At 37.9% G+C, this 15,541-nt stretch overlaps 1 protein-coding gene and 1 long non-coding RNA gene across 4 annotated transcripts in view; one reads left to right on the top strand and one right to left on the bottom strand.

Annotated features, from left to right (window-relative positions):
* LOC140517922 (tripartite motif-containing protein 10-like) overlaps positions 1-10,139 on the bottom strand; it is a 36,251-nt gene extending 26,112 nt beyond the window's left edge. Inside the window, exons 1-2 of one of the 2 annotated variants that reach the window (XM_072629589.1) lie at positions 9,983-10,139; positions 2,989-3,084 (exon numbers count right to left, since the gene is read on the bottom strand). In XM_072629589.1, coding sequence (XP_072485690.1) covers positions 2,989-3,084; positions 9,983-10,018 — 132 coding nt within the window. In that variant the 5' untranslated portion in view covers positions 10,019-10,139. Of the gene's footprint in view, positions 1-2,988; positions 3,085-4,107; positions 4,263-9,982 lie in introns of those variants that run through there. The other variant, XM_072629590.1, reaches the window with a different exon arrangement.
* The window catches only part of LOC140517928 (uncharacterized), a 136,908-nt gene that overhangs the window by 56,107 nt on the left and 65,260 nt on the right, over positions 1-15,541 (top strand). For both annotated transcript variants that reach the window (XR_011971789.1, XR_011971788.1), the window contains exon 4: positions 4,783-4,868. This is a non-coding gene — a long non-coding RNA (uncharacterized lncRNA). The remainder of the gene's footprint in view (positions 1-4,782; positions 4,869-15,541) is intronic.

Genomic DNA, 15,541 nt, shown 5'->3' with positions numbered 1-15,541 from the left:
CCGGCTTACTAGGGTTATGCCTCCATGGTAAAACAAACAAACAAAAACCTGCATAGAAAACTACAAAGCAGACAGAAGTTAGTTTTAGATATGTATCTTAAATCACCTAGCATCCACCAAATGGATATATGACCTAATGATAGATATATCCACCCATATGTACACATGTATATCCATACATATATAGGTACTGTGCTAAGTAAGTACTGGTGATTCAAGTACAAGAAAGAAGGATTGTCCTTATTCATAAGAAGCTTATATTCTAATGTGGGAGCACCGTACATATAGAGGAGCCAGTAAAGATTAGGGGTAAATAGTTGTACTGGGACAAGGCTGCCTAGGAAATAGAACAGTTTGAGAGTGAGTAAGCTGAGAATGAAGCAAGCAGAACTGGAGATTCTGAAGAAATATTGATCCTATACACAAAAGCTCCTATCATAAAAAAAAAAAATTAAGGAGAAAGGAAATAGATGTCTTTTACAACTGTGAATGAAAAAGCATGTTTGCCTAACAAGGGATAGATCAAAAAAGATAAGATAGAAAATTTTGATTACATAAAATTGAAAAGCTTTAAGCACAAGCAAAATAAATGCATTTATAAATAGAAGGGAAATAAACTAGGGAACTATTTATAACTATTTAGAAGTATAAATAGAAGGGAATAAAACTAGGAAAAACTCAGCAGACCTCTAATAAAGGTCTAATATTCAACTTATATAAAGAATTGATACAAATATATAGGAACAAGAGCCATTCCCCATTAGATAAATGGCCAAACTCTATGAATAAGCCTTTTCTCAAGTAAAGAAATACCCATAAATAAACATGAAAAATACTTCAAATAACTAATGATTAGAGAAATGCAAGTTAAAACAATTCTGAGGTTTACACTTTGTACTCATCAGCTTGGTAAAGATGACAAGAGAGGACAAGTATTGGAAAGGATATAAGAGAAAAGTCATGTTAATATACTTCTGAGAAGTCATTAAACTGTACCAGACACTGAAGTCCTTGCTCAAGCTGAACTGCCAAGCATTCAAACTATGCTTCAGAGAGTGCAACTCCGATGGGCTGGCCACATTGTTCGAATACAAAATGTGGTCTTGCCAAAAAGACTATTTTATGGAGAATTCACATGGGGCAGGTGATCACGTGGTGGTCAGAAGAAGCAATAAAAGGACACTCTCAAGGTCTTTCTCAAGAACTTTGGATTTGACTGTGCAACATGGGAGACGCTGGCACAGGACCACTCAGCATGGCATGCCCACATCAGAAAGGGTGCTGTCCTCTATGAGCAAAGCAGAATTGAGACAGCACAAATTAACGTAGGATGTGCAAATTTGGAGTGCCCACCCCAAAAATTCAGATGGATTCTCTGTGACCAGCCTGTGGTAGAGCATTGTGAGCTTGTATTGGTCTGAACAGCCACAGTCGGACACACTGAAACTTCACTTTATCATGATAATGTCATTTTGGTCCTCTTCAAAAACAAAGGACAACAACAAACCAACCAAACTGTACTTAACCTATGACTCAGTGATGCCACTGTGTTAGCCATCTATCCCAAGAATAAAAAGAAAGGACCTGTATGTACAAGAATTTTTCCAACAACACTTTTTGTAATGGCAAACAACTAAAAACAAAATATGTGCCAACCAACTGGGAAATAACTGAACAAGTTATAGTATAGGAATGTAGTACATATCATTGTACCATAAGCAATGAAAAATATGGTAGATTCAGAGAAACATGGAAAAATTTGAACAAACTGATGCAGAATGAAATGAGCAGGACTAGGAGAACAGTTGATGTGATAACAATAGTTTGTAAAACCTCAATTTTGATCAAAGCAGCAAACTAATTATTTCATAAATACTCTTTTCACTTCTTGAGAAAAGAACTTGAGCTGCATTAATTAATTAATAATATGTAATATATTATTAATAATCATGATATATTAATTATATATAATAAATAATATTGATTGATACTATATAATATTATTAATTAATTATGTGTATTAATGATTATCTATATGATTAATATATTAATATTAATGATATACGATTAATTATATAACATAGCAATAATATACATTAATTTTATATGATATATTAATTATATGTAATATAATTAATAATATATAATACATATTATATTTATGTATATTGCAGAAGGAAATGGCAAACCTCTCTACTATCTGCCAAGAAAACCCCACCTAAATGGGATCACAAAGAGTAACACATGAACAAAACAACTAAACAACAATAATAAATATATGTATATAATGTTTTAACATAACATGATACATATAACATGTAGTAATCCACTGTTCTCAGATATGGCCAGTCTATCTATTTATATGTACATATTTTATATGTGTACGTACATTTATATGTATACACACACATATATATGCATATATATATACATAATTAAAAGAGAAGGCTTCTACTTGAGGAAGTCAATGGGAGGTGAGAGGTAGTAAATATACACAAAAATAAAACATTTTTAAATGCACATAAGAAAACCAAAAAAAAGTAGAAGGGACATGGACAAATGGATCCGTTTTGTTACTACCATATGTGTGTGGGTATATATACACCTACACCCTCCATATATATGTATATATGTACATAAAGTTAAAAAACAAACTTTACATGCAACATCATGGTTTCTTTATGCAAGCCTCTAATTCTTTTCTATATATTGAATTCTTTTCTATATATTCTATTCTATATATTCTTTTCTATATATTTTCCATTTAAATTGGTGACTGTTAAACTCACATATCTTTTTTTAATGTAAAAAGATATATATAGATTTGACAAATGTTTGTTCGATTGAATTTAACAACTTCATGCAAAAGTAGGAGGAACTTTTTACCAAGCATAATTAATTCTCTTCCTGGAGATCACATGCTACTCACTATTGTACTAAGGATGAGTGTTTCAGAAAACCAGCTGAGGAGCCATGCCCTCTTCCTACCAGTAGTTCCTGGCTCTTCCTTACTCCTTTGACTTCAAGTTCCAAAACAGTATCCCTCTTTTTTTTCACCATCTCCAAAGGGTTTTCAATTCTTTCCTAAAGAAACAAAGATGGATTAGGAGTCTGTATTCAGCTTTGAGAACTTCTAAAAGACAGGATGCTGCTCACTGGCCTCAACTTAGGTTCAGTTTAAAGTAAGTACATCATCATATATAATCATTGAGCTAGGAGTAACTTTAGAGATCATCTAGTCTACACCCCTCATTCTACAGCTACTGAAACTGAGTTCTAGCTAGAAGAAGTGACTTGACTGGTCACACAGATGAATGGAAGAGCTGAATGTATTGTCCATTGGCTTCCTAGACCAGTGAACTTTCCACTATTCTATACTGCTACATTCTTACTTCCCATTTTAAAAGATTAGCTTTTACTCTTGGAATGAGAGGGAATGAGAGGTTCTGAGACTAAAGACCTAGAGAACAAGAAGACCTGTATTCCTTGATGGAATTAAAATTGAAGATTTCAGTATTACTTGGAAGGGCTGGGGTGATATGAAAGACACATTGTCAACCTTTTACTAGTGGTTCAAGGTTCTGCCTCCTATTCTTTCGGTGGGCTGCTGAAGGACAAAAGATGCTGGTGAATGTGATAAGTGGAGTACTAGTCCCAACCCTCATAGGAATGAGGTATCATTGCACTAATTCTTTTGGGAGGGTGATCAAAACAATATGTGATGTAAGCAGAAGATGCCTTGGGTCCCTCCCCATTCCCATTTTCATTGCCCCAAGGTATACAATAACCCATTCTATTTCTTATTTCACATAGCTTCTTACTGCAACATACTAATCTACTAACCCATACCTAAGACTAGCTGTCTTTGGAAGAATCACATACTTTTCTGATCCTTTTCTCCCCGTTCAGAATTGACCTGTCCTACCTCTCTTTCTCAGAGGCACCCGCTAATATTTATAATTAGTTCTAATAGACTAACACATCTCCTGACAATATATTTTGCATTTTAACAGAGAATTACCCAGAGGACTAACTCTACTGGTAGGAATTTTAGTAGGAGAGAAATTTGGGAGGAGGGTAGAACTTTTAGCATTTAAAAAATCATACCATTTTAGCCGTACATAAGAGGAGCTAGCCATGTATCACTGACGATGTCTCTAAGCCCTCCCTCCCACTCCCCTGGGTGAAACACTGTAGCAGAGTATATCCTTGTAAATGAGAGGGGTCCTGAGACATCAGTATATGTCACTCCACATCTGGTATATGTAGCACCATGTCTAAGTCCTGAGACCACAAAAATGGCATTGTGACCTCTGCAACTTTTTACCCACTAGCAGCAGGACTGAGGAACTGTAACTGAGTAAATCTCATTTCTGTGCTGGTTGAGGTATAATGAGGCTCGATGGAGTTGGGCCGGGTTGTAGAAAGGTTCCCAGGTATCAATGGGGTACTTCACATTAAGTTTGTATGATTTCCAAGTGGTTTGCAGACTCCTGTCCTGAGAGAGGCAAAGAGAATTTGCCATAAGAGGAAAAAAGGTGAAGTTAACATCCTGTGGTCATAGAACATATCAAATTGTGAATCTGAGAAGAAAGTATATGCCTGATTGCTTAAAGTTTAGTGCTTTGTCCATAGAACTCTGTCATTGCTGATGAAGCGTAAAGGGAGATGTTTTTCTGTCTGGTTTCTAATGGAAAAAGTATAACTAGTACAGTCATGCTGTAAAACAAACCATCCTTTCTTCAGAAACTTTACAGGATGAACTTATGGCTTTTTTTGCAGCTCTGTAACCAGATTAGACTACAATCTGAACTACCCATTCTCTTTCTCTGACGAGCATTCTTGGAAGCCATACTACATTGGTTCAGGTACTTGACTTGTGAAACTTTTTGTTGTTATCTCTCAAATTATTTTACAATGATTCTGTAAAGAGAAAGTTTAGCTGCCTTGAAGGTGCTGGTGTGGGCTATGGGACAAGTTTCCACTGAAGTTGTCTCCCTCCTTTCTTTCTCATATGTTCCCTCAAAAGTGTCCCCCACAATGAAAGGAGTTTCCCATCTGAATCAGAATACTTTCTCTGTAGCTTACAGGAAGGCTCATAACTAGGCAGCACAATGTGTAACTTGTGTTTTCAGACAAGGGTCTTGCCATGCAAGGGGAAGTTTTTTGATTCCAAAATATGGTTTCAGTGCCTTCAGGTGACTTTTGGAAATCTTTGTAGTGAGGGGTTCCACCAATTCCTATGACTGTAACTGCTTGACAATCCTTGAAGTGCCCAAGCTGGAAGATAATAGTATACTATATACTGTATACTGAAGTTACAGGACATTAGTGAAGCCTCCCTTTCCTCACAGCCAGCCCAATAGAACTTGTGATCATAGTCTTTGATCACTGGATGCTGGAAGAATTCAAACGAAATGGAAGAAAGTGACTTCTTTGAGTGATACAGCTGAATATAAGGTTGTCACTGCTATAAAGGAAAAGGGAATAGTCCTGGGAAAGTTTCACTTTCTTCGGCTCAGAACATAAGCTATTGGCTGGTGGTGCTCCTCAACTTGCCCCCAAGTGTAATTTGAACTGCTTGTCTGAAGGAGAAGCTGCCCAGGGCCTTTCTGTCATTGAATCAAAGCCAAAGGAAAAATATTCTTTCCTGCCAGTTTCTGCGGCTTTTATTTTGCAGCTCTGCAGTGGCTTGTTTCCTTTAAGGCTGGAGAAAAGAATCATGTTTGCAAATAAAACTGCATCAGCTCTTGAAAACTGAGGGAGAAAAACTGTTAGGGGATGTGATCGCAAATGCAAAAAGTCCTCCATTTTTTCAGATTGTGATGAAACTCTGGAGATTAGGGGGAAGGATCATAGATTTAGAGCTTGAAGGGATAATTCTCTTTCACCTCCCTGTTTTACAGATGAGAAAACTTGAAGTCAAAGTGTAGTGACTTGTCTAAGGTCACAGGTAATAGGTGTTGGGTAGGTTTTGAACCCAAGTTATTTGACTGTGGAAGCAGAGTTCTGTCCATGGTACAGAAGGGGTGGTTCTTTGAGAAATTGCAATGCTGGCCCTGGAAAGAAATTTCTTGGGCTATAAGGTCCAATTTCATGGGTGTGATGTTAGCTAGCCTATAAAGATGTACCATTACAAGTTCCTCAGTATACCATCTCACAATACAGCTATAGTAAATCTGGTTTCCTATAGACTTTTATCCTATAGAGTGGTCAAATTGACCCTTTTTTTTCACAGGATCATAGCTTTTGATTCTAAGGCTACAACTAGGGAGATAATTTCTTTGAGAGCTCTGTAGGGTACCTGTAGAGAGCATGAGGCAGCTCTAGGCAGATAAACTTGCTGTGCCATTGACAATAGAATGGATTCTCAATTTGACAAAAAAAAGATACATTTGTGATATGACTGAAGTAGCAGAGAGGAGATCTGTTTGATATAAAAATGGTTGATTGCATCATTTAAGCCAGGAAGTCAGTGCCTCAGAAGAGACAGGCATAGCTCTGGATTAGAAAGTTATTACCTCATTGACTGGTAATAACTCTGAAGGGCTGTGGCAAGCGTGTGGGTTCACAAGAGTGAGGTAGTTCTCTAAATGTAAGGAGGAGAAGCAAAATAAACTTATCCAGAACCTAGACTAACCACCCCACTCTTGAAAATGGTGTTGTCTGGAAGGCAGGATGTGTTGTGGAGTGGTGGGTCCTACCAGTCACTTTCCTTAGATAGGAAACCTTGTAGATCAATCTTGTAAGTATGTCCTTAGGGCAGAATTTTACAATTTCTTTACATCAAGAATCTCTAAGAGGAAGAGATTACCTGCTTAGGACCAGAAAAACGGAAGGAGATGAGTGCGTTTGATCAGAGCAAAAGAGCAATGATGATAAACCAGTATAATACTAGACATTTATAGGGAAAATATTTTCTTCACAGCATCCAGTCAAAAATGTTTTTAATGGATATGTTTCTTTGATGACAAGAACATAAATACAAACAGTATGACACAGGAGCGCAAGTTAGGTGTTGGCTAGGGCTATTGCCACTTGTCCTGATCTACATCTTGTTACTGGACTCAGGTGGCTCTGGAGGACAAAGTGAGCCTAGTGACTTTACACGGCCCTCCCTCACTTAATCCAATTCATTTGCTTGTCATGGCATCACCTTCCTGAAGTCATGGTCTTCTTTGAAGAGAAAGAAACAACAACTAGCACAAAGGACTTTAGTGTCTTTTCTTATATGAGAGGAAGCCAAGCCTATTGAATTGCTCCTTCTGACTCAAAGAAATGTTTTTATGCTTGGTAAAGGGATCACTGGGTGTCAATACCTTGGTTACCACATCTATATCTTATCTCTGTGAACGCATAGGAGAGAGAAGGAATCAGATCTCCTCTAGTCCCTTACACTTAAAAGACTGTCCCTAACTACTTCTTCCCCCAGGGTGAGGGTGTAAAGATTTCCTGATTTTATTGTAGTTAAGATAGAAATCTCAGAAGTTACTACTGGGAATGGGAAGTAAGGAATCAAAGTCTGGAGTGAAATATTGGATAAGAAATGGGAATTGAAAGAGGCAGCAGGCGGGGGGAGAAGGGAGAGACAGGGAGAGAACCACAAAAAGTAAAACTGGAAAAAGCATAGAAACCCAGAGGTTTTGTGAAGGCAAATAAAAATCATGGTATAGTGGATTCTAGAGAGAACCTAGGTGCAAGCCCTGTCCCTGACAGACACTCCCTGTGAAGTCCTACATGAGTCACCTAATCTCTCAGTACTAAGACTATAAATTGCAGAACAGTCACAGATTTACATTGATTGGGTGTTCCACCCCCCAAACCTTCCTACATCATATGATTGTAAATCTTTACACAAAAAAAAAGAGAAAGGAAAAGAAACAGGGTAACCTTGCCTATAAAAATGGAAGAGAGAAGCCTACCCCTGTGACTTAGAGCAGGAAAGTTTGCCCTGGTCCAAGAAGACAACTGCTTTCACAGTATGATCTGTGGTCTGTTAGTAGTCCACACAAGGACCGTCTGGAGATTTCTATTCTAATGACATAAAAATGTCGATCATCTGTTCTTAAAAGTGTTTCCCTAAGATTCAATTCCAGATTTCAAATTCCCCAAATGAACTTTAAAAACTCTAGCCATACTAAATGGTTATTTACATTTACCCAGACAAAAATTTCACAGTAAACAACTTGTTTTATTTGAAGTAGAAAGTGAAAGCAGGTACTGTATTGATGAGCTAGGAGCCTGGTGCCAAATGGCCTGCAGTTAAAAAATACTGAGGACTGGGATTCAGGAAGACTGGGTTCTACTACCAGCTCCATCTTGCTTGAAGAACCACAAAGTTCATTTCTTCCATATCTCATTTTTACTATCCTCAGAAGAGAGATCATTAATTCTACCCTGTTTTCCTCACTGCAGAACTATAAGGATCAGTATTTTGGCATCTGTTAAAGGATTCTGGAAAGATATGAAGGTTAAAGATAGATTGGTCCATTTCTAGAGGAGGAACTCTACCTGAAGAGTTATAAACATAAGTCTTAAAGAGGAAGTAGCAACTTTCTTGGCTAAAACAAGCAACTGGAATTGGGGATAGGTGGGAGGTAGGAGCAGGGAAGATTAGCTAGTTTGGGGCCCAGGAAGAGATATCACTGAGCCTATTGGAAAAATACATAATTTAATAGGTTTTTTTTTTTTATGGCTACCCACACCCTAGAGATAGAGGGAGGGATCAAATAACTAGGGATAACCAAATTTTATTTGGTTTCAACTGAGTTATCCTGGAATTTGATCCTATCCTCATAATGGAACTTAAGATTTTCTTAGGAAATACTGTGGATACTGGTTTATTTTCATGTTGGAATTTATGATGTTTTAGGGTAAGGGTTCATATCAAAGATCCAAAATGCCATCAGTGTCCTTCATACTTAGGAATATGGGGTGACTTCAGAGAAAATTGAGATCAAGACATTTATTTTCCTTATATCAGAAGATCCCTAGACTCTTAAGGAGGCCAAGAGGAGCTCAATTGCTGTGGTGTGGAAGTCTTTGGCAGGACAGTTCTGTGAAGACCTTCTATGCATAGTAGACAAGGTAAACTTGGAAGGAAGGGAGGAAGAGAGATGTAGGTAGTCAGCTCTTTGTGGGAATAACTCACTGACATCCTTCTTCCATGTGCCAATTATGCTGGTCAGGCTTGAAAAGTGGGAGGGAGGGGACAAGCAAAATGGATCTTTGATCAGAGCCAGCTAGGGATAGAAGGCTGGTCAGGAGACTGGCAATCTTTGGTCTCAGTCTTGTTTGGACATCTCTCAGAAAGTGGTGGTATATTCTTTCTCATGGATATACATAACATGGGGCTAGCTATGGCACCAGGAATTACAGAAAGGAAAAAAAAACAAAAACCTTCCTGGGTTCAGTCAGTAAAGGAAGGTGAAAAAATTCATTCATTCTAGAAGCAAAGGTCCTATATTCTTGATAGTTTGAGATTCCTTCTCATTGCTGTCCTTTGTGTAATAACACTGGCAGTGTGAGCATCTTCCCTATGGACCCCAAATACACACGTGAGACAACAACTCCATATTTATCCAAAAGAAAAGAAAAAGCAGACTTTCTTCCTAAAGCCTCGTTGATCAGATTTGAGTGGACAAGAATCCCATGTGCCAGGACTTGTGAAAGGGTGGCTATACTTGTTTGCAGACTCCCTATGTATCCAACATACCTAACCAGTTCTTGGTTAGAAACATGCTTGGGTAAATACTACCACAACTTGCTTGAACATTTACCTAAAATATTAAAGTAGAACCATTTAGGCCTTGATTTTCAAAGAGAAAAATTTGGACTTCCTGCTTCAGAAATGAGGGGTGTCCCATCTTATTTAACTAACCAAAGGGACCTCTCTTAATCATGTAGTAATGTCTCCATCTTCTGAAATTTAAATATTCTGCCCCAAGGACAGGTATTTGTGGATGTTGTATTCCAACCTTACCCATGTTATGTAGTCTTCTTTACTCTTCATATACATGTTTTTTCTTCTTTATCCCAACCCATCCTTTCAACACGTAGGACCAGCTTTTTGAATATTTGAGTCACTTGGCTCCATAAGAGTCAGGCAAAAAACAAACAAACAAAAATCTTGTAGTCATTGGAATGTTATACAAATATACATTGTTTACTGTAAATAATATGGTCAAGAAATAGTTTTCCATTCTTCAAAGAAAAGAAAAAAAGAAAAGAAAGGCACCATTAGTGAATAGCTGATGCCATCTTTGGTGGGAGCAGTGATGTGACAATGGGAGGTGGGACAGAGCTTTCCCGTGGCTCTCATTTGAGACATTGTGGAGGCTACCACTCATCCCTATCTCTTCTTCTTCTTCCTCTTCCATTTATCTAATTTATGGATAGCACTATGGAGTCAGGCAGGATTCTTCCTTTTCTTTTTCATAGGATAGTATTCTTAGTGTTCTACATCATTCTCATTATTGGAAATTTGTAATGTTGAGATTGTAACCAGCAGAGGGCACTACAGGACAGGTAATGCTTCTATGGTACCCTTCTATGATGATAGCTACATCTCTCCAACTTAAAAAAAAAGAAAGAAAGCTAGTCTGAATTAGTGAAAAGTCAAATAATCAAGTTAAGAATAATGATAGTTTTATTCATATCAAGCCTATGAGTAATTGAAAGCAGCTGCCATTTTTATTATTGTGGTTATACAAGTTAGTAAATGATAAGCAGAAATCCAGTTCAATTTTTATGACTATATAATACTAATTTGTAATCATTGTACTAATTGCTTGCTAATGATTCCTACTAAAGAGTCTGGAAACTATTTTTTGGTTAAACATTTTCCTGGTATTCTTGTTTACACTATTAATTTGCTTCATAAGCTCATTCTTCATAGATAATGAAGTTTATGTACTTAGATAAACTTCAGCTCAGACCTGACCCAAGTGAACATGATTTGAGATTGCCTACTCTTCCTTAGTGAGACCAGCTTATTTAGCCAAGCCAGCTTGATGAGCCCATACTAGAAAGAGCCAGATATCAACTCAAGTTTATTAAATATGACTTCGGACTTAGGATGTTCAGTTTTAAAAGGAGAGAATTACAAATCACCAAATAAATATTGTTGTATGGTTATCTTATGCTTCATTTCCTAAAATATCCATCTCATTGTATGGGAACGAAAGTGGCTAGGTATTCAGACCCCCACATACTGAGGCTTGTGAGAGGAGTAGATTAATATTTGATCTCTTAAGGTTGCTCTCATGATGGTCACTCTACAGCTTTTTCATCAACAATTGGGCCTTGGCTATAGATACTTTAGTCATAAGCCAAAGAGCACCATTCAGATCTTGCCAGCCCAAGGTTTTTCTATTCTCCATTAGCAAAAGACATTTTGTTTCCTGAGGCTTTAGGAGTTGGTTCTCAAAGCAATCTATATAACTGCCTACATGCCTTGCCCATGGATGTCAGAGCCAACCCACACCAAGTCAGTTTCACCATGCAAGTAACCAGGACTCAATTTCCTAGACCTATGTGTTTGAGATTTGTTCTGACACAAATTAATGAATTTTTGTCTTGTAATAATCTGATAATTCTCTCAGAGCATCCATAAATCTGTTGACTTCAACCAGTCTTGTATTTACTGATTGATCCCCAGAGTTTTCATCATTTCTGAGAACTGACCATTATTCTAGTGTTGGCTCAGACCAGCATTAATAGACAATTGCCATAGAGAGATAATACAGGAAGAAAAATCACTAAAAATATACAGTGAATCACAGAAAATTACATCTTTTAAAGCCCACAGTGCATTCCTATTGCCATAGCAACACCAACTGGTAAAGACAGAGTTGATTTATTGCAGGCTTTTCCCAGTGCTAAAATCTGTGGAAAGCTCCTAGAGTCTCTGGTATGAGTCCCAGTCAGAAGAATGATGGAGACATCTAAAATAGCAAACTTTCTCTTCCTCTTTATTCTTCCAGTGATGGTTTAGTGGTCAGGCAACTCAATTCTTCTCACTAGTATGGCTGAGATCCTATCTCACCTTTTCTTAGGTCAGGGTGACTATATTATTAAAAATGCAATATTAATAGTCTTAATAGTGCCAGTGTGCTAGGTAGTTCCTTTGAGAAGGATTTATGGGAAACATTCTTAAGTAAGAAAGATGACACCTGTGACACTAGAATGTTCAGTATAGCTGTTGAGTGGCCTCATAAGCCTGGATCTATAGAATTGAGTTTTAATTCCTGATATTTTGCAAATTTGGAATGGGATAGAGGAATATTTATACTCTCTCTTATTTTGCAGTTCTGAAACTCCTGGTACAAAGCTGCAACTAAGGTGGAACACTCAGGGCTTGGCCTATAGCACTAAAATTTAAAAGGTTTAAACCTATGAAATAATTATTTTAAAATTTTGTTAATATTAATAATTGCTACACTTTAACAGCATTTTCATTCCTTTTGGCAGCATAGAGAATACTGAGTTTAGTACCTTGGATGTCTTTGGTGTCCTTGAATTGTCCTGGAAGAATTGCTATTCCTAGTTCCAAATGGGAATCTTGGGGTCTGATTCTGGTCATGTGATGGTCCAGCCCTGGGAGAACTTGGCATTTTGGTATGATGTGAAAATCCTGAATGATCCCTTAGTGTTTTCTCCAACCTGTGGCAAGAGCAGATACTGAAAGAAGAGATAGATTCGGCCTCTTGCTTTGAACCTCCCATGTGGTAGGTAGGTAGTAGTGTGCGTTATGTTAAGGCTCCTTTTCTCCACAAGCTGAGGAAAGGATGGTGCCTTTCTCCTCATCTCCACTCACCAGTACAGCTGGTGCCATTCCTACCTGGCACCTGGGCCCTTTGACTGCTTTTTTCTACTTTGTATTCCCTTTCCTGAGTAGATGTCCTTCTAGGACAATGGTTACCTCCAAGTCTAGATATATTCCATGACAAGAGTAATTTTGAGAAGTCCAGAGGCCTTGGTTCCACCAGGCTAGAGCTGACTGGTGCTAAGGGAAATTTCCACATTAGAGAAGATGGCCAATAACCAGAGTGTTGGTCCAAACCTGACCATTTAGCAGCAGATTTGTACTGAGACTTATTTGGAACATGCAGAACTAAGATCAAATGTAAAATGCTTAATTAGCAGTCTTACAGTCTTTCCTTTATGTTCTGAAAAGGTTAAGTACAAGCATCTCAGCAGATTGTAACAATAGTTATGTTATATATATTTATAATAGTAATTATAAGTTATATAAGTTACTGAATTCTGTTTAAAGTCATTCTATTAATAATATATAGCACCTATTATGTGCCAAATACTGTGCTAAGTGCTTTATAAATACTATCTCATTTGATCCTTGCAATAATATGGGAAGAAAGTATTATTATTATTCCCATGTTGTAGTTGAGGAAACTTGCCCAAGGTCACATAGCTAGAAAGTGCCTGAGGCTGGATTTGAATTTGGGGCTTCCTGACTCCAGCCTGAGCACACTACCCACTGTGCCACCTAGTTGTCTGGTGCATTTTGTGCATCTTTTTATGTTTAATATTTTTGTCCTGGAGAATGAATTGTTCAAGTATTCAAGCAGTTAAATAACCAAAACAAAATAAAATGCAATATTGGAACCATTTCCAGAGGAGTCTTCAGGTAACTTGCCTAAACACTCCAGGTCTTACCATTTGGTAAGCTGCAAAGGAACTGAGCATGAAATGAAAAGTGCCCACGTAGGTGGAGGAGCCCTCACCCCCACTTCCTTAAGAAAAAAACAAACATGGCCCTTTCCCCCAAGATGGCGCAGAAGGCAAAGAAGGAAGCCATTGTCCCCCCCAAGACAGAAGCCAAGTCCAAGGTCTTGAAGGCCAAAAAGGCAGCGTTGAATGGTGTCCATAACCACAGAAAGAAGAAGATCTGAACATCCTCCACCTTCTGGCGACCCAAGACACTAAGACTTAGGAGGCAGCCCAAATACCCACAAAAATGTGCCCCTTGGAGATCGCTATGCCATCATTAAGTTTCCCTTGACCACTGAGTCTGCTGTGAAGAAAACTGAGGACAACAGCACCCTAACTTTCATTGTAGACATCAAGGCCAACAAGCATCAGAACAAGCAGGTGGTAAAGAAGCTGTATGACATCAACGTGGCCAAGGTCAGCACACTGATCTGGACTGATGGAGAGAATCTGGCTTGTTCCAGACTATGATGCTTTAGATGTTGCCAACAAAATTGTAATCATCTAAGCTGTGTCCTCCTGCCCACTGCACCTACGGTAAAAAGTTCTCCAGGAAAAAAAAAGAAAAAAACAAACATGATTTTTCATAAACTTGATGAAGAAAGGCCTTATAACTAATAAGCATTGAGAAGGCAAACCTTGGTTTGGGCCCCAACATTCTGGAGAGCCCCTCTCATTTTCCAGCATGGATTATAATACTACCCAAGAAACCAAAGAGAGCACTTTTAACACAGTCCTTGAGATCACAGGCACTTAATGCACATTCTTCATGCACCAAAAAAAAAAAAAAAAAAAATCCAAGCCTCATATAGGAAAAGCAAAAACAACCAGGGCCTCAAAACATTTCCATTACTGAAAAAATTGGTAGCTGTAGACAAATAGCAAATTGGTAGCTGTAGACAAATAGCTTAAAAAAAGGCAAAGGGTCACATGAATTTTAAGTTTTTACAATCTGTTTAAATTTTTCCAAGAAGTTACATTTGAAATTCCATAAAGGATTTATTTATAATAAAATGAAACTATTCTGGAATATTTTTGTTATGTATAGTAATAAATTACCTTTTTCATACCTGATTCATATTGTACATTGAGCACCCTTTTATTCCCCCTTTTGAGCTGTAACATGTGTTATATGTAAAATCATTGTCAGGGTAAAGATTTAGTAGTGTCAGGACCAGGGTGCCTAACCCTAAATGTCCAAACTACATGCCTGGGAATGGAACAGAGAGTGTCCTAGGACCCCAACCCCTGGTGGCCTGGCAGTTCTTCTTCAGTGTGAGAACAGGATCACATAGTTGGAAAGCACTCCCCATATTTCATCTAGTCCAGTACCCTTATTTTACACAAGGAAATGAAGGCCAAAGAACTTGTCCAGTGCTATTCAGGTCTTAAATAGCAGAGTCAGGGTTTGAACCCAGGTCCCCTGACTCTAAATTCAATGCCTTTTCCACTGCACTATAAGGCCTCTTTAATTAGCAAGTTAAATTAGTTAAACTAGGAAGAAGGCTTGCCCCCTCAGCAGTGGCATCCTAGTGTCCCGGAGTATTCCCCTAAGGAGGCTAGTTAACAAGTCAACAAACATTTATTAAATGCTTACTGTGTGCCACTCACTTGCTTAAGCCTTGGAAACACAAATACAAACAGAAAAATAAGAGACCTTGCCCTAAGAGAATCTATATTCTAACAGGGGAAGACATTGAATAAAAGAAAACTAAAAAGAGAAGGGGAAGAACCGGGACTACCTGGGCCAGGACTCGGGAGAGAAAGTCCAAAAAATCAAGAGTGCCTTTTGGGAGAGGAATGAAGAATG

Source organism: Notamacropus eugenii, chromosome 1 (genome assembly GCF_028372415.1).
Source record: "Notamacropus eugenii isolate mMacEug1 chromosome 1, mMacEug1.pri_v2, whole genome shotgun sequence".
NCBI classification, from domain to species: Eukaryota; Metazoa; Chordata; class Mammalia; order Diprotodontia; family Macropodidae; genus Notamacropus; species Notamacropus eugenii.
The sequence above is the reverse complement of the archived record's forward strand: the minus strand, read 5'-3'. Positions and strand labels throughout refer to the sequence as shown.